The 21,509-nt window shown below is 43.3% G+C and overlaps 1 protein-coding gene across 1 annotated transcript in view; it reads right to left on the reverse strand.

Annotated features, from left to right (window-relative positions):
* The window catches only part of rpa1 (replication protein A1), a 90,726-nt gene that overhangs the window by 14,492 nt on the left and 54,725 nt on the right, over nucleotides 1–21,509 (reverse strand). Inside the window, exons 13-16 of the mRNA XM_061878123.1 lie at nucleotides 16,889–17,015; nucleotides 9,689–9,865; nucleotides 4,453–4,560; nucleotides 4,238–4,324 (exon numbers count right to left, since the gene is read on the reverse strand). Coding sequence (XP_061734107.1) covers nucleotides 4,238–4,324; nucleotides 4,453–4,560; nucleotides 9,689–9,865; nucleotides 16,889–17,015 — 499 coding nt within the window. The remainder of the gene's footprint in view (nucleotides 1–4,237; nucleotides 4,325–4,452; nucleotides 4,561–9,688; nucleotides 9,866–16,888; nucleotides 17,016–21,509) is intronic.

Raw genomic sequence — 21,509 nt, forward strand, 5'->3', positions numbered from 1 at the left:
ATTTCCACATTCACCCACTGACGGTGGGAGCTGCCATGCAAGGCCCTAACAAGCACCCATCAGGGGCAAGGGTGAAGTGTCTTGCTCAAGGACACAATGGACGTGACGAGGTTGGTAGAAGGTGGGGATTGAACCAGGAACCCTCAGTTTGCTGGCACGGCCACGCTCCCCACTTATTTATTTTTTACTAAATGCATTAGTTTTTTCAATTTTGACAGGAAAAAAAATGCATATTTTAAACTTTAATATTAGATAGATAGATAGATAGATAGTACTTTACTGATTCCTTCAGGAGAGTTCCTTCAGGAAAATTAAAATTCCAGCAGCAGTGTACAGAGATGAGATCAATTTAAATAAAAGTAAAAAGTAAATAATGGAAACAAAATACAGAAAAATTACAATAAGAATAAAAAATAAAAAGCAACAATGGGAATAAAAATAAAAATAGAATATAACAAGACAAGTAGGCAGTAGTGACCATGTTATGAAAACGTATTGCACTGTTATTGTTTTGCATCCCCTGTCATCCTAGTACCCCCCGCCCCCCGTCCCAGCAAGGAGTTGTACAGTCTAATGGCGTGTGGGACAAAGGACTTTTTGAGTCTATTAGTCCTGCACTATTATCTGATCGTGCCAATTATATAGTTATATTCTGTATTGCAAAAAATATCTGCAAGTCACCTTTATTTACGATTTTAAAGCAAGTTATACATAAAAAAAATCTAATAATGCCACTTCACCCTTGCTCCTGATGGGTGGTGGTTAGAGCTTTGCATGGCATCAGTGTGTGAATGTGTGTGTGTGAATGTGAGCGCTTTGAGTACCTTGAAGGTAGAAAAGTGCTATACAAGCAGAGGTGGGTAGAGTAGCCAGAAATTGTACTCAAGTAAGAGTACTGTTACTTTAGAGATTTATTACTAAAGTAAAAGTAAGGAGTAGTCACCCAAATATTTACTTGAGTAAAAGTAAAAAGTAAGTTGTGAAAAAACTACTCAAGTACTGAGTAACTGATGAGTAACCTGAGTACGGCAACAAATAATGCACAAAAACATAAAAATAGCAATGAGCAAATTCAGAGCAAGGAATATCTCTTAAGCAACTAAAACAATATTATATATTAAATAATAATACATTAGAATAAAATAAAAATTAAGGCAAATTGAGCCACAATAACCTAACAGCACCATAGGCTCAGTAGGCATTTATTGATTGATTAAAACTTGTATTAGTAGATTGCACAGTACAGTACATATTCCCTACAATTGACCACTAAATGGTAACACCCCAATAAGTTTTTCAACGTTAATCAATTACTTAATAAATGACCAAGTCGAGGTGATCTACCTCATATGTATATATATACATACATATCATATATATATATATATATATATATATATATATATATATATATATATATATATATATATATATATATATATATATATATATATATATATATATATATATATATATATATATATATATATATATATATATATATATATATATATATACATACATACCTTTATATATACAGTATATAATTTATATTTATTTATTTTGCCGTTTTTGTTCACATAATAAAGGTGTTTTAATGAATATACATGCATGTTTAACATATAGATTCCTATATTTAATGAAGACAAGAATATAAGTTGGTGTATTACCTGATTCTGATGACTTGCATTGATTGGAATCAGACGTCCACGTTTTCAAATGGAGGAGAAAATAAGTTCTTCCTTTTTGTCTAATACCACATGAAAGTCGTTGGTTTTTGGCATCTTATTTGTCCAGCTTCCATATTCGTTTTCATACACTTTACAAGAAATACATTGGCGGCAAACTCCGTAGCTTGCTCGCTTGTTTGCGCTGGCTTTCGGAGACTCTTATTTTGTTAGCGCAGGCGCGATGGAGCGGCGCTTTTATTGTGAAGACAGGAACTGTGCGATCAGTCTTTAGGCTTTTGACGGGAAGTACGGTTGAAATAAAAAGCGTCTTTTTTCCTTTACACTTTTGATTGATTGATTGAACCTTTTATTATTAGATTGCACAGTACAGTACATATTCCGTACAAGTGACCACTAAATGGTAACACCCCAATAAGTTTTTCAACGTTAATCAATTACTTAATAAATGACCAAGTCGAGGTGATCTACCTCATATATACATACACATATCATATATATATATATATATATATATATATATATACATACCTTTATATATACAGTATATAATTTATATTTATTTATTTTGCCGTTTTTGTTCACATAATGAAGGTGTTTTAATGAATATACATGCATGTTTAACATATAGATTCCTATATTTCATGAAGACAAGAATATAAGTTGGTGTATTACCGGATTTTGATGACTTGCATTGATTGGAATCAGACAGTATAGTGCTGATAATGTCCACGTTTTCAAATGGAGGAGAAAAAAAAGTTCTTCCTTTCTGTCTAATACCACATGAAAGTCGTTGGTTTTTGGCATCTTATTTGTCCAGCTTCCATATTCGTTTTTATACACTTTACAAGAAATACATTGGCGGCAAACTCCGTAGCTTGCTCGCTTGTTAGCGCTGGCTTTCGGAGACTCTTATTTTCTTAGCGCAGGCGCGATGGAGCGGCGCTTTTATTGTGAAGACAGGAACAGTGCGATCAGTCTTTAGGCTTTTGACGGGAAGTACGGTTGAAATAAAAAGTGTCTTTTTTCCTTGACACTTTGGATTGATTGATTGAAACTTATTAGTAGATTGCACAGTACAGTACATATTCTGCACAATTGACCACTAAATGCTAACACCCCAATAAGTTTTTCAACATGTCGGGTTCTACATGTGACGGTCACGTGACCGCCTGGTTTTGTTTGATTGGTCCAACATCACCGGTGACTTATTATTTTTTTTTTTTCCAAGATGGCGCTGCTGTAGTGGCTGCTGTAGGCAGGAGCTCAGTGCTCTTGTGTCATCCTTTTGTGTTTCCCTCTTGTTTTCATGTGTTATTATATTTTTTTTCCTTTTGGTCGGGGACCCTTTGGGACTGTGTGACAAGGGGTGTCACTTTCGTGACCTCTGTGGTGCTTTTTTTGTGGACTTCTGGATCTGCCTCCCGGGAGCCTTTTGGCCATGGACACCAGCTGCTGGGTGTCTGCCACACCGGAGTCGCTTTGGAGGGACTGGAGGAGATGCGGATGAGGGGACAGGGCTGCGGAGCTAGCACTGAGCGCTGGGACGGAGAGGCTTCGCGGTGTCTTGGCTGGGTGAGCAGGTGTCCGACACCTCAGTCTCCTTGGACGTATCATCGCTCATCCATGCGGACTGGACACTGGCCGAGAGTGGAGTCGGCTGTCTTGGTTGCTTTGTTGGGTCTGCTCCTGTCTCTGGCCATGCTCCCTCCTCCCCAGCAGACGATGGCGTGGAACACCGCAGAGGCCACCACAGTGGATATGTTTCTTTTACTTTTTATTCATAGCTGTATGTAGAAGTGTCTGGTTGTATCTGCTGCTTTAATGTCTTTAATGTCCTCTGTGTTCTTTGATGTTTCCCTCTTACACACATGAAAGAGGGGTGTGTACTATGGCTATGAGTTGTTTTTTTTTTCCCTTGGCCTCAGTCTGCACCCCCTCTCCAGGGCCCAGGCTAAGACCGATTTTTTTATTTTATTTTAATCTTCTATTTTTTTCTCCCCCCCTTGTTTACCTGTATCTCATCTTTTTTTGTAAGGGGCGCTGGAAGCCGGCAGACCCGTCAGCGATCCTGTTCTGTCTCCCTTTAATGTTTGTCTGATCTTGAATGGGATTGTGCTGAAAATTGTAATTTTCCTGAAGGAACTCTCCTGACGGAATAAATAAAGTACTATCTAATCTAATCTAATTTGATTGGTGAAACGCAGGCATGCGTAGTTCCTTCTTTGAATGCGTGTCTGAACAAAATCACAACAAACAAAGCGAGCTGATTGCAGATAAATGGAGCGGAGTAAAAGTAGCGTTTCTTCTCTATAAATACACTCAAGTAAAAGTAAACATATGTTGCATAAAAACTACTCTTAGAAGTAGAATTGATCCCAAAAGTTACTCAAGTAGATGTAACGGAGTAAATGTAGCGCGTTACTACCCGCCTCTGTATACAAGTACAACCCATTTACCAGGCCAGATAAAATGATGTGGTGGCCTTGTGTTTGACAGCGGTGGTGTGGTGGTCTAAGGGCAATCATGTTGTAGCGTTAACAACTTACGTTATACGTTTCAAGCTTGACTCTGTTGCGGAACACAAACGTGTTGAAGCTGGCTCGCTGGAAGACTTCATCAAAGGCGGTTTCATTCTGAAAACCATGGGGAGAAAAAAAATACATATACATCATCCATGCATGCTCGCCAACCGAGGAGAGGGAGAGCAGGTCTTGCAGCTTAAATCCAAACATTCCCTGAGACCACAGATAACAAGTCTTACCGAGTCCCTGAGCTGTCCCAGATAAGCTGCATTCTGGCCCAAAATGGCCTCTGCGCTCTCTTGGAAGCAGGTCACCCACTGGTTGTCTCTGTAGTCTGAAATGTTGGCCTGACAAATGCAGAAGAACACAGGAGGTTGGATGTCTGTGACATGACATCTCATAATGAACCTAAATCACAAAAAACATGCGGCTAAGATCACCTTGATGGTTTCCAACGATTTCCAAGTTCAATTGGGGGACAAAAAAAAAAAATCCCGCTGTTCAGATAGCATAGTCTGCGCAGTGCAACAGTTTAAACTAGACATGTAGCAGCAATCATGCACAAAAGTGCACTTTATTATTTTTAAATTTATTGTAGTGGCGTTCTGTACAAAAAGTGCGCTTTAATTGAGTGTTGTTTTGATATTTCCTCTTAGTGACATCATGCACAAAAGTGCATTAGTCGCTTGTTTTAGAATGTCTCTGACAATCATGCATTTTGTTTGATAGCGGCATGGGTAAGGTTAGCTGTGATGCTAGCGGAGAGGTGCGAGTGGTGATACGAGAGAAAGAAGGTGCGAATATGGTCACAAATGGAGGAAGTATTAATTCCAAAAAAACAGTGGTTTGGCATCAAGCAGGAAGATGTTGAACAGACAACCGTAATATGTCAAGTATGCGACAAAAGCGTTGCTACAAAAAGTAGCATTACTGCTAATTAGTAGCCTCATTTGAAAAGTCACCCGCTAGAGAATGAAGAGTGCTTGAAACTCCGCATGCCACACCCACAAAATGCCCAAGCAACCATTTCCACATCAACACCGTATGGAAAAACTAGTCAACAACAGAAGGAGATAACGTCCGCAGGAACCTACCACATAGTGAAAGACATACACTATTTGATTTCCTATTATACAGCTCATTTTTATTTGAAACTTATAGAAATATCTTGTGTGACATCATGCACAAAAGTGCACTTTATTTGTTTTGAACTATTGTAGTGGCGTTCTGTACAAAAAGTGCACTTTAATTGAGTGTTGTTTTGATATGTCATCTTGGTGACATCATGCACAAAAGTGCACTAGTCGCTTGTTTTAAAAATGTCTTACAATCTTGCATTTTGTTTGATAGCGGCATGAGCAAGGTTAGCTGTTATGCTAGCGGAGAGGTGCGAGTGGTGATACGAGAGAAAGAAGGTGCGAATATGGTCACAAATGGAGGAAGTATTAATTCCAAAAAAACAGTGGTTTGGCATCAAGCAGGAAGATGTTGAACAGACAACCGTAATATGTCAAGTATGCGACAAAAGCGTTGCTACAAAAAGTAGCATTACTGCTAATTTGTAGGCTCATTTGAAAAGTCACCCGCTAGAGAATGAAGAGTGCTTGAAACTCCGCATGTCAACATCTCCAGCCGGTGCCACACCCACAAAATGCCAAAGCAACCATTTCCACAACACCGTATGGAAAAACTAGTCGACAACAGAAGGAAATAACATCCGCAGGAACCTACCACAAAGTGAAGGACATACACTATTTGATTTCCTATTATGCAGCTCATTTTTATTTGAAACTTATAGAAATATCTTGTGTGACATCATGCACAAAAGTGCACTTTATTTGTTTTGAAATATTCTAGGGGCGTTCTGTACAAAAAGTGCACTTTAATTTAGTGTTGTTTTGATATGTCATTAGTGACATCATGCACAAAAGTGCACTCATAGCTCGTTTTAAAATGTCTCTGACAATCTTGCACTTTCGTTCTGGAAATGACATGAACGTTTGTGCCACTGCTTAATAACTGTTTAATAAATGCAGCGAGTTGTGTATAGTGTAGCGTCCCGGAAGAGTTAGTGCTGCAAGGGGTTCTGGGTATTTGTTGTGTTTATGCTGCGTTACGATGCGGATGTTCACCCGAAATGTTTTTGTCATTCTTGTTTGGTGTGGGTTCACAGTGTGGCGCATATTTGTAACTGTGTTAAACTTTATACAGCCACCCCTCAGTGTGACCTGTATGGCTGTTGACAAAGTATGCGTTGCATTCACTTGTGTGTGTGAAAAGCCGTAGATATTATGTGACTGGGCCGGCACGCAAAGGCAGTGCCTTCTCCCTACGTCCGTGTACACAGCAGCGGTTTAAAAAGTCACACATTTTACTTTTTGAAACAGATACCGATCATTTACTACTTACGTATAAAATACTACACGGTCTAGCTCCATCCTATCTTGCCGATTGTATTGTACCATATGTCCCGGCAAGAAATCTGCGTTCAAAGGACTCCGGCTTGTTAGTGATTCCCAAAGCCCTAAAAAAGTCTGCGGGCTATAGAGCGTTTTCCGTTCGGGCTCCAGTACTCTGGAATGCCCTCCCGGTAACAGTTCGAGATGCTACCTCAGTAGAAGCATTTAAGTCTCACCTTAAAACTCATTTGTATACTCTAGCCTTTAAATAGACTGCCTTTTTAGACCAGTTGATCTGCCGTTTCTTTACTTTTTCTTCTATGTCCCACTCTCCCTTGTGGAGGGGGTCCGGTCCGATCCGGTGGCCATGTACTGCTTGCCTGTGTATCGGCTGGGGACATCTCTGCGCTGCTGATCCGCCTCCGCTTGGGATGGTTTCCTGCTGGCTCCGCTGTGAACGGGACTCTCACTGCTGTGTTGGATCCGCTTTGGACTGGACTCTCGCGACTGCGTTGGATCCATTGTGGATTGAACTTTCACAGTATCATGTTAGACCCGCTTGACATCCATTGCTTTCCTCCTCTCCAAGGTTCTCATAGTCATTATTGTCACCGACGTCCCACAGGGTGTGAGTTTTCCTTGCCCTTATGTGGGCCTACCGAGGATGTCGTGGTGGTTTGTGCAGCCCTTTGAGACACTAGTGATTTAGGGCTATATAAGTAAACATTGATTGATTGATTGATTGATTTCCGATATTACATTTTAATGCATTTATCGGCCGATAATATCGGACCTCTCTATCTCAACCCTTTGAAAATCTTTCAGTCAATCATTCTAGTAGACCATAGACCAGTGGTTCTTAACCTGGGTTCGATCGAACCCTCGGGGTTCAGGGGAGGTCAAGACATACCCGACTCATCGTGTAAATAAAGACTTCTCCCTCTGGGCGTGTGACGGATACGGCAACAGCAGAAGTCAGACTGATTTGCAGGTGTGTAATTTGTCATGAGTTTATGCACTGTGTTGGTTTTGTAGTTTCAACAAGGTGATGTTCATGCACGGTTCACTCTGTGCACCGGTAAAAAAAAACATGGTAACACTTTAGTATGGGGGACATATTCACCATTAATTACTTGCTTATTAACATGCAAATTAGTAACTTATTGGCTCTTAACTAGTCATTATTAAGTACTTATTAATGCCTTATTTGGTACAGGCTTATTATAACCCTAATTCTCTAACACTGCCTCTAACCCTAACCCTATCCTCACTCTAAATTAAGTCTTTGTTACTTAGAATATGTTCCCCATACTAAAGTGTTACCAAAAACATTGAAAAATGTCTTGAATTTGGAGGGCTCGGTACCTCTAACAAGGTTCAGAACCACTGCGAAGAAATGTAGTGAAGGAGGCCTCTCTCAAGTGAAGGACCAAAGTGGAACATGGAGGCTATGAATATTTACACATATGTGGGCTATGAATATTTACACACATGTAGCATATGAATATTTACATGTGCCCGCTTTTTGTGGGCGTGCAGCAGGAAGTTTCAGACTCAGTCCATTAGCGGCCATTTTTCTTAAGAAGCATGTTAAAGGCCTACCGAAATAAGATTTTCTAATTTAAACGGGGATAGCAGCTCCATTCTATGTCATACTTCATCATTTCGCGATATTGTCATATATTTACTGAAAGGATTTAGTGGTAAGTCGAACAGATTTCCAGTGAGAGTTGGACTCTGCCAAGGCTGCCCTTTGTCACCGATTCTGTTCATAACTTTTATGGACAGAATTTCTAGGCGCAGTCAAGGCGTTGGTTGAGGGCTTCCGGTTTGGTGACCGCATGATTATGTCTCTGCTTTATGCAGATGATTAACTCCTGATGGTTTCATCTGACCGGGATCTTCGGCTCTCACTGGATCGGTTCGCGGCAGAGTGTGAAGCGACCGAAATGAGAATCAGCACCTCCAAGTCAGAGTCCATGGTTCTCGCCCAGAAAAGGGTGGAATGCCATCTCCGGGTTGGGGAGGAGACCCTGCCCCAAGTGGAGGAGTTCAAGTACCTAAGAGTCTTGTTCACGAGTGAGGGAAGAGTGGATGGTGAGATCGACAGGCGGGTCGGTGCGGCGTCTTCAGTAATGCGGACGTTGTACCGATCCGTTGTGGTGAAGAAGGAGCTGAGCCGGAAGGCAAAGCTCTCAATTTACCGGTCGATCTACGTTCCCATCCTCACCTATGGTTATGAGCTTTGGGTCATGACCGAAAGGATAAGATCACGGGTACAAGCGGCCCAAATGAGTTTCCTTCTCTCCCTTAGAGATAGGGTGAGAAGCTCTGCCATCCGGGAGGAACTCAAAGTAAAGCCGCTGCTCCTTCACATCGAGAGGAGCCAGATGAGGTGGTTCGGGCATCTGGTCAGGATGCCACCCGAACGTCTCCCTAGGGAGGTGTTTAGGGCACGTCCAACCGGTAGGAGGCCACAGGGAAGACCCAGGACACGTTGGGAAGACTATGTCTCTCGGCTGGCCTGGGAACGCCTCGGGATCCCCCGGGAAGAGCTAGACGAAGTGGCTGGGGAGAGGGAAGTCTGGGTTTCCCTTCTTAGGCTGTTGCCCCCGCGACCCGACCTCGGATAAGCGGAAGAAGATGGATGGAATGAATCACCGTGTGTTTGTGTGGCTAAAGGCTAAAGCTTCCCAACTCAGTCTTTCTACTTTGACTTCTCCAATATTAATTGAACAAATTGCAAAAGATTCAACAACACAGATGTCCAGAATACTGTGTAATTATGCCGTTAAAGCAGACGACTTTTAGCTGTGTGTGTGCAGCGCTCATATTTATAACAGCCCGTGGCGTCACGCGTACACGTCATCGTTACGCGACGTTTTCAAGAAAAAAGTCCCGGGAAATTTAAAATAGCAATTGTGTTGCATTGTTAATATTTCATCATTGATATATAAACTATCAGACTGTCTAGTAGTGGCTTTCAGTAGGCCTTTAAAGCAGTCTTCAAGTGGACTGGTACTTCAGCACGATCTATGGTGCAGCATCCAAATAAACATCACAATGAGTCACTTACAGACAGGATGAGGCGGTATTTGAAGTTGGGAAACTCTTTGTCGCACTTCTCGCAGCGGAACATTCCATTTTGCTGGTCCACCACTTTCTTGTTGCAGTCCTGGCTGGGACAGGCCTGGTAGAGGCAGTTCTCCTTGCGCAGGTACATGATGGTGGCGATGCACGTGTAGTAGTCCGCCTAAAACCAGGAGCAAACAAAAAGTATGTGCATTTTTATTTTATTTTTTTAAATGACCGAGGCTTAGAGCAGAAACACCTGGAAAAATGAAGCTGAGCGAGTAAAGACAAGGACAACACTTCATGGAGTTATGCGAGCGGCGATGGTGTGCCGCCTGTGCCAGGAATCCTAATGGCAACAACGTACATGCAAATTAACGTGGAGCCCGCTGCCTTGGACGCCGGCTGCACATAAATAGCTTTAGGGAGACATTCCTTGTCGGAATGGAAAATACCCAAAGCCAGGGAAATGGAATTCACGTTCATTAAGAGATGAATACAAAGAAGGGGAGGAGCAGGAGGGTCTGAATGTGCTGGAAGGAAGAAATGAAACTGGGAGCCATTACTCCTGCTTGGAGAAGTCTTCACCGAAGGACCATCCATCCATTTTCTACCGCTTGGCCCTTTCGGGGAGGGTGCCGGAGCCTATCTCAGTTACGTCGTACACACAGATGTACAACATTCACACAATAGAACCATTTAGTGTTGCCAATCGACCTATCCCCAGGTGCATGTCTTTGGAGGTGGGAGGGGCCTATCCCCAGGTGCATGTCTTTGGAGGTGGGAGGGGCCTATCGCCAGGTGCATGTCTTTTGAGGCGGGAGTGGCCTATCCCCAGGTGCATGTCTTTGGAGGTGGGAGGGGCGTATCCCCAGGTGCATGTCTTTGGAGGTAAGAGGGGCCTATCCCCAGGTGCATGTCTTTAGAGGTGGGAGGGGCCTATCCCCAGGTGCATGTGTTTGGAGGTGGGAGGGGCCTATTCCCAGATGCATGTCTTTGGAGGTGGGAGGGGCCTATCCCCAGGTGCATGTTTTTGGAGGTGGGAGGGGCCTATCCCCAGGTGCATGTCTTCGGAGGTGGGAGGGGCCTATCCCCAGGTGCATGTCTTCGGAGGTGGGAGGGGCCTATCCCCAGGTGCATGTCTTTGGAGGTGGGAGTGGCCTATCCCCAGGTGCATGTCTTTGGAGGTGAGAGGGGCCTATCCTCAAGTGAATGTCTTTGGAGGTGGGAGTGGCCTACCCCCAGGTGCAAGTCTTTGGAGGTGGGAGGGGCCTATCCCCAGGTGCATGTCTTTGGAGGTTGGAGGAGCCTATCCCCAGGTGCATGTCTTTGGAGGTGGGAGGGGCCTATCCCCAGGTGCATGTCTTCGGAGGTGGGAGGGGCCTATCCCCAGGTGCATGTCTTTGGAGGTGGGAGTGGCCTATCCCCAGGTGCATGTCTTTGGAGGTGAGAGGGGCCTATCCTCAAGTGAATGTCTTTGGAGGTGGGAGGGGCCTATCCCCAGGTGCATGTCTTTGGAGGTGAGAGGGGCCTATCCTCAAGTGAATGTCTTTGGAGGTGGGAGTGGCCTATCCCCAGGTGCATGTCTTTGGAGGTGAGAGGGGCCTATCCTCAAGTGAATGTCTTTGGAGGTGAGAGGGGCCTATCCTCAAGTGAATGTCTTTGGAGGTGGGAGTGGCCTACCCCCAGGTGCAAGTCTTTGGAGGTGGGAGGGGCCTATCCCCAGGTGCATGTCTTTGGAGGTTGGAGGAGCCTATCCCCAGGTGCATGTCTTTGGAGGTGGAAGTGGCCACCCCCAGGTGAATGTCTTTGGAGGTGGGAGGGGCCTACCCCCAGGTGCATGTCTTTGGAGGTGGAAGTGGCCTATCCCCAGGTGAATGTCTTTGGAGGTGGGAGTGGCCTATCCCCAGGTGAATGTCTTTGGAGGTGGGAGTGGCCTATCCCCAGGTGCATGTCTTTGGAGGTGGGAGGGGCATATCCCCAGGTGCATGTCTTTGGAGGTGGGAGGGGCCTATCCCCAGGTGCATGTTTTTGGAAGTGGGAGGAAGCCGGAGTACCCGGAGGGAACCCGCACATTCACGGGGAGAACATGCAAACTACACACAAAGATCCCGAGCCTGGATTTGAACCCAGAACTGCAGGAACTTTGTATTGTGAGGCAGACGCACTAACCCCTCTGCCACCGTGAAGCCCTTCTAATATCAATGAAACAATGCGGGTAGAACTACAAATACACACGTTGATGTTGGAATGACTGTAAAATCTGCAGAAGTGACAAACATAAGCACAAAAGTATCAACTATTAATTGTGAGGGTCTGGCACTATTTTGATGTCCCTAAAAAAAGCCCACATGACTTGTTCCCGCTCTGAAAAGAGGCTTCATTAATCAAGTAAGTCCCTGGTCAATGAGTGTGCCGCTGACAGGGGGGCCGTCGTCATGGCAGGAAAAGCCAGTTTGTTTGTCGCCGCTGTCAAAGTCTTTTACAAGCACCGCCATGAAGCGGCAGGTTAGTGTCACAAAGGGCAGGAGGGCCAGGCGGAAGCGGGAGAGGGTGGCATTGACACGTAGTGACGGGGCAATTAATCCTACCCGACTCGCTTTGGGCAGGGGTCTCGAGCGGCCTCGACCCCAATGTTTGGCTCCTCTCAGACGGGCTGAGGCTAAGCTGCTGTCAGTAAAGGGCCCCGTCACGGCGTAGGCTGGGGGTCGACACCTTTTCTGTCCCCGTGGCAAAAGAAGCGGATGGCCAGGGAAGGCCTTCACCTGACAGCCAGCTAAGAAATAGAAGGGCAGCTTAAGCCGTATTGTTGGCCTGAGGACCACAGAGGAGCTGACATGGCAACACAGACAGAAGTATAAAGGTGAACCCAAACGCCATTTAACAACTGGGACCGGGAATCCTACACTTTGGGCCGATGAAGAAAGAATTTGTGGGACACTTGCAGCCGCAGACAACACATCAATAATGAATAAAGCAAAGCATGTTCTCGTCCAAAAATGACTTCATATTGCCCACTGCTCACTAGTCTTACATATCTGACTTATTGTGCAGAAATATGGGAAAGAACTACAAAAGTACACTTCGTTCATTAACTGTGTTACAAAAAAGATCAGTTATAATTACAGATGTCCGATAATGGCTTTTTTGCCGGTATCCGATATTGTCCAACTCTTAATTACCGATTCCGATATCAAGCAATACAGACATATGCAGTTGTGGAATGAACACATTATGATGCCTCATTTTGTTGAGATGCACCGCTGGATGCATTAAACCAGTGGTCCCCAACCACCGGGCCGTGGCCCAATTGGTACCGGGCCGCAGAAATTTATTTTTTTATTTTTTTATAAAATCAACATAAAAAACACAATATACACTTACGATTAGTGCACCAACCACAAAAAACTCCCTTTTTCATGACAAAAACGTCCCTTTTTCATGAAAAAGAAAAAAAAAAAAAAGGAAAAAAAAAGAATAATAAAAGCAGTTTTAGCAACTGTTATGGAAAAGAAAAGGGGTAGGATTAAATAAGATCTGCTTCTTCCTACTCCTTTTCCAACATGCTGAAAAAAAAAACTGGAAATTGTGATGCGTCATGGTGTATGCATGCATGTGTGATGCATCATGTATGCATGCATGTGTGATGCATCATGTATGCATGCATGTGTGATGTATCATGTTGTATGCGTGCATGTGTGATGCATCATGTATGCATGCATGTGTGATGTATCATGTTGTATGCATGCATGTGTGATGTATCATGTTGTATGCATGCATGTGTGATGTATCATGTTGTATGCATGCATGTGTGATGTATCATGTTGTATGCATGCATGTGTGATGTATCATGTTGTATGCATGCATGTGTGATGTATCATGTTGTATGCATGCATGTGTGATGTATCATGTTGTATGCATGCATGTGTGATGCATCATGTTGTATGCTTGCACGTGTGATGTATCATGTTGTATGCATGCATGTGTGATGTATCATGTTGTATGCCTGCATGTGTGATGTATCATGTTGTATGCATGCATGTGTGATGTATCATGTTGTATGCATGCATGTGTGATGTATCATGTTGTATGCATGCATGTGTGATGTATCATGTTGTATGCATGCATGTGTGATGTATCATGTTGTATGCATGCATGTGTGATGCATCATGTTGTATGCTTGCACGTGTGATGTATCATGTTGTATGCATGCATGTGTGATGTATCATGTTGTATGCATGCATGTGTGATGTATCATGTTGTATGCATGCATGTGTGATGTATCATGTTGTATGCGTGCATGTGTGATGTATCATGTTGTATGCGTGCATGTGTGATGTATCATGTTGTATGCGTGCATGTGTGATGTATTATGTTGTATGCATGCATTCGTGATGAATCATGTCGTATGCATGCATTCGTGATGTATCATGTCGTATGCATGCATGTGTGATGCACCATGTTGTATGCATGCATGTGTGATGCATCATGTTGTATGCATGCATGTGTGATGTATCATGTTGTATGCATGCATGTGTGATGTATCATGTCGTATGCATGCATGTGTGATGTATCATGTCGTATGCATGCATGTGTGATGTATCATGTCGTATGCATGCATGTGTGATGTATCATGTCTTATGCATGCATGTGTGATGTATCATGTCGTATGCATGCATATGTGATGTATCATGTTGTATGCATGCATGTGTGATGTATCATGTCGTATGCATGCATGTGTGATGTATCATGTCGTATGCATGCATGTGTGATGTATCATGTCGTATGCATGCATGTGTGATGTATCATGTCGTATGCATGCATGTGTGATGTATCATGTTGTATGCATGCATGTGTGATGTATCATGTTGTATGCATGCATGTGTGATGCGGCATGTCGTATGCATGCATATGTGATGTATCATGTTGTATGCATGCATGTGTGATGTATCATGTTGTATGCATGCATGTGTGATGCATCATGTCGTATGCATGCATGTGTGATGCGGCATGTCGTATGCATGCATGTGTGATGTATCATGTTGTATGCATGCATGTGTGATGTATCATGTCGTATGCATGCATGTGTGATGCATCATGTTGTATGCATGCACGTGTGATGCATCACGTTGTATGCATGCACGTGTGATGTATCACGTTGTATGCATGCATGTGTGATGCATCACGTTGTATGCATGCATGTGTGATGCATCATGTTGTATGCATGCATGTGTGATGCGGCATGTCGTATGCATGCATGTGTGATGTATCATGTTGTATGCATGCATGTGTTATGTATCATGTTGTATGCATTCATGTGTTATGTATTATGTTGTATGCATGCATGTGTGATGTATCATGTTGTATGCGTGCATGTGTGATGTATCATGTTGTATGCGTGCACTTGTGATGCATCATGATGTATGCATGCATGTGTGATGCATCATGTTGTATGCATACACATGTGATGTATCATGTTGTATGCATACACATGTGATGTATCATGTTGTATGCATACACATGTGATGTATCATGTTGTATGCGTGCACGTGTGATGTATCATGTTGTATGCATGCATGTGTGATGTATCATGTCGTATGCATACATGTGTGATGTATCATGTTGTATGCATGCACATGTGATGTATCATGTCGTATGCATACATGTGTGTTGCATCATGTTGTATGCTTGCATGTGTGATGCATCATGTTGTATGCATGCATGTGTGATGTATCATGTTGTATGCATGCATGTGTGATGCATCATGTTGTATACGTACATGCATGTGTGATGCATCATGTTGTATACGTATATGCATGTGTGATGCATCATGTTGTATACGTACATGCGTGTGTGATGCATCATGTTGTATACGTACATGCGTGTGTGATGCATCATGTTGTATACGTACATGCATGTGTGATGCATCATGTTGTATACGTACATGCATGTGTGATGCATCATGTTGTATACGTACATGTATGTGTGATGCATCATGTTGTATACGTACATGCATGTGTGATGCATCATGTTGTATACGTACATGCATGTGTGATGCACCATGTTGTATACGTACATGCATGTGTGATGCATCATGTTGTATACGTACATGCATGTGTGATGCATCATGTTGTATGCATGTTCAAAATAAACTCAAACTCAGCTCCAAAAACTGATATACTATATACAAACAATTATACTTCCATTGTTATTTATATCCCACATTTAATTTGTAACTAACATGGATCATAGCATTAACTACTGTGTTGATTCGAGAGTGATTTATTTTTGGTCTTAAAATGTTTTTTTAAATGTGTGAATGGAAGTGGAACATTTGAAGGAATGATCCAAGCTGTTCCCCCCCTGACAGAAACACATCAACTTGTTAAGTCCTTCTTTATGTTGATGTTGTTACAATGTCTTTGCTTCAACAAAAAAGGTAGTATTGCTTCTTCATCTAAGTCATTGGCAGGTAACAACCTTGCCATACTCAGATTTCACACTTAATCAGTGAATCATGAAAACATTCATTTAGCGTGGAGCTCACAGATAACTTCTTTGTTTACAGCTTAGCAAATGATCAAATCTCCGGCTTCCTGCTTCATGCTTGGTTATCATAATCCGCAATTTGCCCTTTTCCTAACTTCATCGACTCAACATATTGTGGACTTCTACGGGCACCGCATGCAAAATGAGGTTAAAGTGGGTCGGCTAATACCTCAGCCGTCATTTTCCGCTCCAGTAGATTTATACACTTCTGTGAGCGCCATTTCCCTCTCTGCCGTGCAAACAAGCAGCGGGGAAATTAAAGAGCACGTATTACTTTACTTATCCACGGGCGGTAATTTCATTACGGAGGGCAAAGAATAAAGTCCGTGTAATCGATAGCAGAGATAAATGTGACTTTCAGCAAGAGCAAACAAGCAGACTGAGGAGACGGCAGATTAATGAGCTGGAAGAGGGGATCAGGAACCTTTTTAGTACTCATAACTGCTATTTGCGGCCATTTAATAAGCGAATGATTATAAAGAATCATGTGGGCTGCCGGCGACAACCTTGGCAAGGTTGCACTCAGGAGATGCTATGTTGAAAGGAAATTGGCTGTTGAAGGCCAATGCTGACGGTTTCACTTGGAGACCTATTTGTGCTCCAAGACCTGACGGGTCTGGCTTCTCTAGTGTGGACGTGCACCGAGGCCTCGTACCTTCATCCCATGTCCCAGCTGCTCCGTCTTGACGTCGGATAGATTCTTCCAGTTGGTGTTTCCGCCGCCGCTCCCCTTCATGTCTGACAGGGACTGTCCGTCTATGGTATGGCCGTCCTTGTCGTACCTGCAAAATGAGGTTGGACTTAATTCAGTGTAGTTCATCACAAAAATAAACTGTGAATGAAATTCGACGCCCCTCTCCCAGCTATATTGCTCTCCAATGGACTGTATAAATGCCAAAATAAAACAGCATTTGGTCTTTCTTATAATCAGGGTCTGCAGACATACACATGTAAAACAAACTGGTCCACTGCAAAAACTGAACTCTAAGTACTGGTGACGCCATGTCTTACAGTGATGGTAACACTGCTGTGTGAAATCAGTCTTTAGTTGCGCATTTATCTATCTAAATCCCATATGTCAAATCATCCATGCAGCTCAGACTAAAGCCCCCCCAGGTGCATGCTCCCCCCCCACCAGCCGCCCTTCGCTGCGGCCTCAAACAGAAAATAATGGTGAGTCCACACTGCAGAAACTGAAATCTCTGTAAGATGAAATATCTCAAAAAAAGGGTAATATATTCTTATTTTCTGTCTAATAAGATCATTCTTCTCACTAAGCAGGTTTAGCTCGGTTGGTAGAGCGGCCGTGCCGGCAGCTTGAGGGTTGCGGGTTCGATTCCCGCTTCTGCCATCCTAGTCACTGCCGTTGTGTCCTTGGGCAAGACACTTTACCCACTTGCTCCCAGTGCCACCCACACTGGTTTGAATGTAACTTAGATATTGGGTTTCACTATGTAAAGCGCTTTGAGTCTCTAGAGAAAAAGTGCTTTATAAATATAATTCACTTCACTTTATTTTAGAGCAAGAAAAAAAATAACATGACTTTGACACAATTGCTTCTCATAATTAAAACAGATGTTAGAAATATCACATGTTAAATGTTTAAATTTTAACTGTCAGTTTACTGTACTGTGCTAATAATATGTGAGTACGTATTTTTTAGGCATGCGCCGAAATGAACATTTGTGGCCGAAGCCGAAGAAATTTTAAACGCTTGGCTTGTGGTGAAGAAAGAGCTGAGCCGGAAGGCAAAGCTCTCAATTTACCGGTCGATCTACGTTCCCATCCTCACCTATGGTCATGAGCTTTGGGTCATGACCGAAAGGATAAGATCACGGGTACAAGCGGCCGAAATGAGTTTCCTCCGCCGTGTGGCGGGTCTCTCCCTTAGAGATAGGGGGAGAAGCTCTGCCATCCGGGAGGAACTCAAAGTAAAGCTGCTGCTCCCTCACATGGAGAGGAGCCAGATGAGGTGGTTCGGGCATCTGGTCAGGATGCCACCCGAACGCCTCCCTAGGGAGGTGTTTAGGGCACGTCCAACCGGTAGGAGGCCACGGGGAAGACCCAGGACACGTTGGGAAGACTATGTCTCCCGGCTGGCCTGGGAACGCCTCGGGATCCCCCGGGAAGAGCTAGACGAAGTAGCTGGGGAGAGGGAAGTCTGGGTTTCCCTGCTTAGGCTGCTGCCCCCGCGACCCGACCTCGGATAAGCGGAAGAAGATGGATGGATGGATGGCCGAAGGCCGAAAACCGAATAATGAATGCAGTTTTTCACAATTTTTTTTACATTGCATAAATAGCCTAGAATAAATATTTAGACATGTGTTTCAAATAAAGTAATTTTTTATCGAATATCGACATTTTTTTAATATTCCAGTAGCCTTTGCTTTTCAAAAAAAAGCACAAAGTTTTTCATTTATATTAGGCCTTCAAACATAACATGCATTCCAAAAAAATAAATAAAGTGCATTAAAGTGGATAAACCCACAACAAATGAATTATTGTCCTTTTGGCAAAAGTCTGCTTAGCCACAGTAGATATGCTAATTATGTAAACAGAAGACTCCAGTAAATCTCAATTAAGTGTGTGCTTGTAGCCTCATACACTTATACAGGTACACAACATATCCCAACGTCACCGCGTCAAATAATTGCGTCACACGCCACTGTTCGGCCTTGTTTTTAACTCATTCCACTGAAGGCCGAATGTGGTTTTTTTGCCATATCCGGCCGAATATATTCGGTTACCGATTAATCGGTGCATCCCTAATATTTTTTACAGTTTCATTGAAAATAAAACAGCAAAGTCCATTTGGCTGTCATCTGTTTTAATGAGACACAATTGTGTGAAAGTCATGATTTTTTTTGTTCATGCTTGAAATAAAAAATGATTACTTTAAAAAAGTAGTTTTATACTTATGAGTGTTGATGACACAGCTTTGCAACCCTTGATATTCTAGTTCAAAGCATTTTTTTTTTTTTACACAATATAGGTCATAACATCTCAATAACAAGCTGTAATATCTTACTGACATCATTTAGGACCAAAACCCTTAAAACAAGTAAAACACTAACATAAAATCTGCTTAATGAGAAGAATGATCTTATCAGACAGAAAATAAGCAAATAGCCTTATTTGAGATATTTCATCTTACTGAGATTTCCGATTTAGCAGTGCACAAGTGAATGCAAGGCATACTTGGTCAACAGCCATACGGGTCACACCGAGGGTGGCCGTATAAACAAGTTTAACACGGTTACAAATATGTGCCACACTGTGAACCTACACCAAACAAGAATGACAAACACATTTCGGGAAAACATCCGCACCGTAACACAACACAACAAATACCCAAAACCCCTTGCGGCCCTAACTCTTCCGGGACGCTACAATATACACCTCCCCGCAAACAACTCAAATCCCGAGCCCTGACATGAATGAACTAGAATCCAAGGAAAGATGGCAGGTTCCTGGCTTGGGCTCACCACATTACATCAGTGTGTGGCAAACTGAGCAGTAAAAAGGCCTGAATGGTTGCTTTATTCGTTGTTATTTTATTTCCAAATTTATTAGCCTGTGGGAAAAGTTCATGTTGATATTTACCCTAGAAGGCTGCAAATAGAAAAGAGGCATTCATTTTTTATTTGATATACCATTGATAGGCTTCGCGGTGGCAGAGGGGTTAGTGCGTCTGCCTCACAATATGAGGGTCCTGCAGTCCTGGGTTCAAATCCAGGCTCGGGATCTTTCTGTGTGGAGTTTGCATGTTCTCCCCGTGAATGCGTGGGTTCCCTCCGGGTACTCCGGCTTCCTCCCACCTCCAAAGACATGCACCTGGGGATAGGTTGATTGGCAACACTAAATTGGCCCTAGTGTGTGAATGTGAGTGTGAATGTTGTCTGTCTATCTGTGTTGGCCCTGCGATGAGGTGGCGACTTGTCCAGGGTGTACCCCGCCTTCCGCCCGATTGTAGCTGAGATAGGCGCCAGCGCCCCCCGCGACCCCGAAAAGGAATAAGCGGTAGAAAATGGATGGATGGATGCCATTGATATTTTTTAATTGTTATTATTTAAAACTCGATTGTGCATGTCTCTATGAAGTTATATTAGCCTTGCTTGTTCAATATTCAATGCAAAACTTGTTTGGGTCCCTATTAAAAAAGTTAATTTGCTCAACTTTGTTCAGTTTTACATTTTGGCCCACTCTGTATTTGAGTTTGACACCCCTGTGCTAAAGGAAGGTCTATCAATAGTGGCGGATCTAGGGAAGGAAAATCAACTCGGGGTTTGAGCGAGTTAACACAGAACAAGGTTCTGCTATAAAGTTATCCTGAGGCAATAATGGATTTTTACTAGCGAGCAGCAACCGACAGTGCAGGCCTGGCTCGGGGGCCAAAAATCGAAACATCACCTTTTGAGGTGAGCCCAAATAAAGAGGCAAGGTACAGGACCGACATCATTTATCACTGTGTCCGATCCAAGTAAAAAGCACCCTGCCAGACAGAAATGGAGCGCAGCAAACAAACGGGGCCGTCAGTCCCGCAACAGTGACTGGGATGAAGGCGGCGGCAGAGACAAACAAATTAGATCCAGCAGAAAATGTGCAGCTGTCATTCGGACGCGGCGGCGTAGCGACTTTGCTCAGCCGGACAAAAGCTAGCTTTGTGAAAGAGCAAGATAGCCGGTCGCAGGTTGTCGGACACGTGTTTAGCAGCTTCCAGACGTCAGAGGGAATGAACAAGGACAGGTGCAGACACAAGCGGGAGAGAAGGTTCAGGAAGCAGCCTTAGCAGAGGGAAGCTACAGAGAGACCACATTCAGTATATGCTTGCTCAAGTAAGTATCTAGTGCAGGGGTGCCCATTACGTCGATCGCGAGCTACCAGTCGACCGCGGGGGGTGTGTCAGTCGATCTCCAGCCAGGCTTTTAAAAAAAAATAGACCTAAAAACTAGTGATCATCAATCTTCACCAAGACGTCACTTAAATGACATTATTATGAAAATATGACCGAGAGGAAGGCGAGAAACACTTTTTATTTCAACAGACTCTCGCGCCGTACCTTCCGTCAAAACTCTAAAGGCCGACTGCACATTTCCTATCTTCACAATAAAAGCCCTGCTTCATGCTGCCTGCGCTAACTAAATACAGAGTCTCGGAAAACTGGCGTGCACAAGCGATCCCTCAGAAATCTGGCGTGCACATCACTTAAAATTATTTATAACTTCTTACCCACGGGGAAAATGTTAAAACTATGGAATATGATTGCCGCTTTTGCT

This window comes from Nerophis ophidion, linkage group LG18, assembly GCF_033978795.1.
Source record: "Nerophis ophidion isolate RoL-2023_Sa linkage group LG18, RoL_Noph_v1.0, whole genome shotgun sequence".
Taxonomy (NCBI): domain Eukaryota; kingdom Metazoa; phylum Chordata; class Actinopteri; order Syngnathiformes; family Syngnathidae; genus Nerophis; species Nerophis ophidion.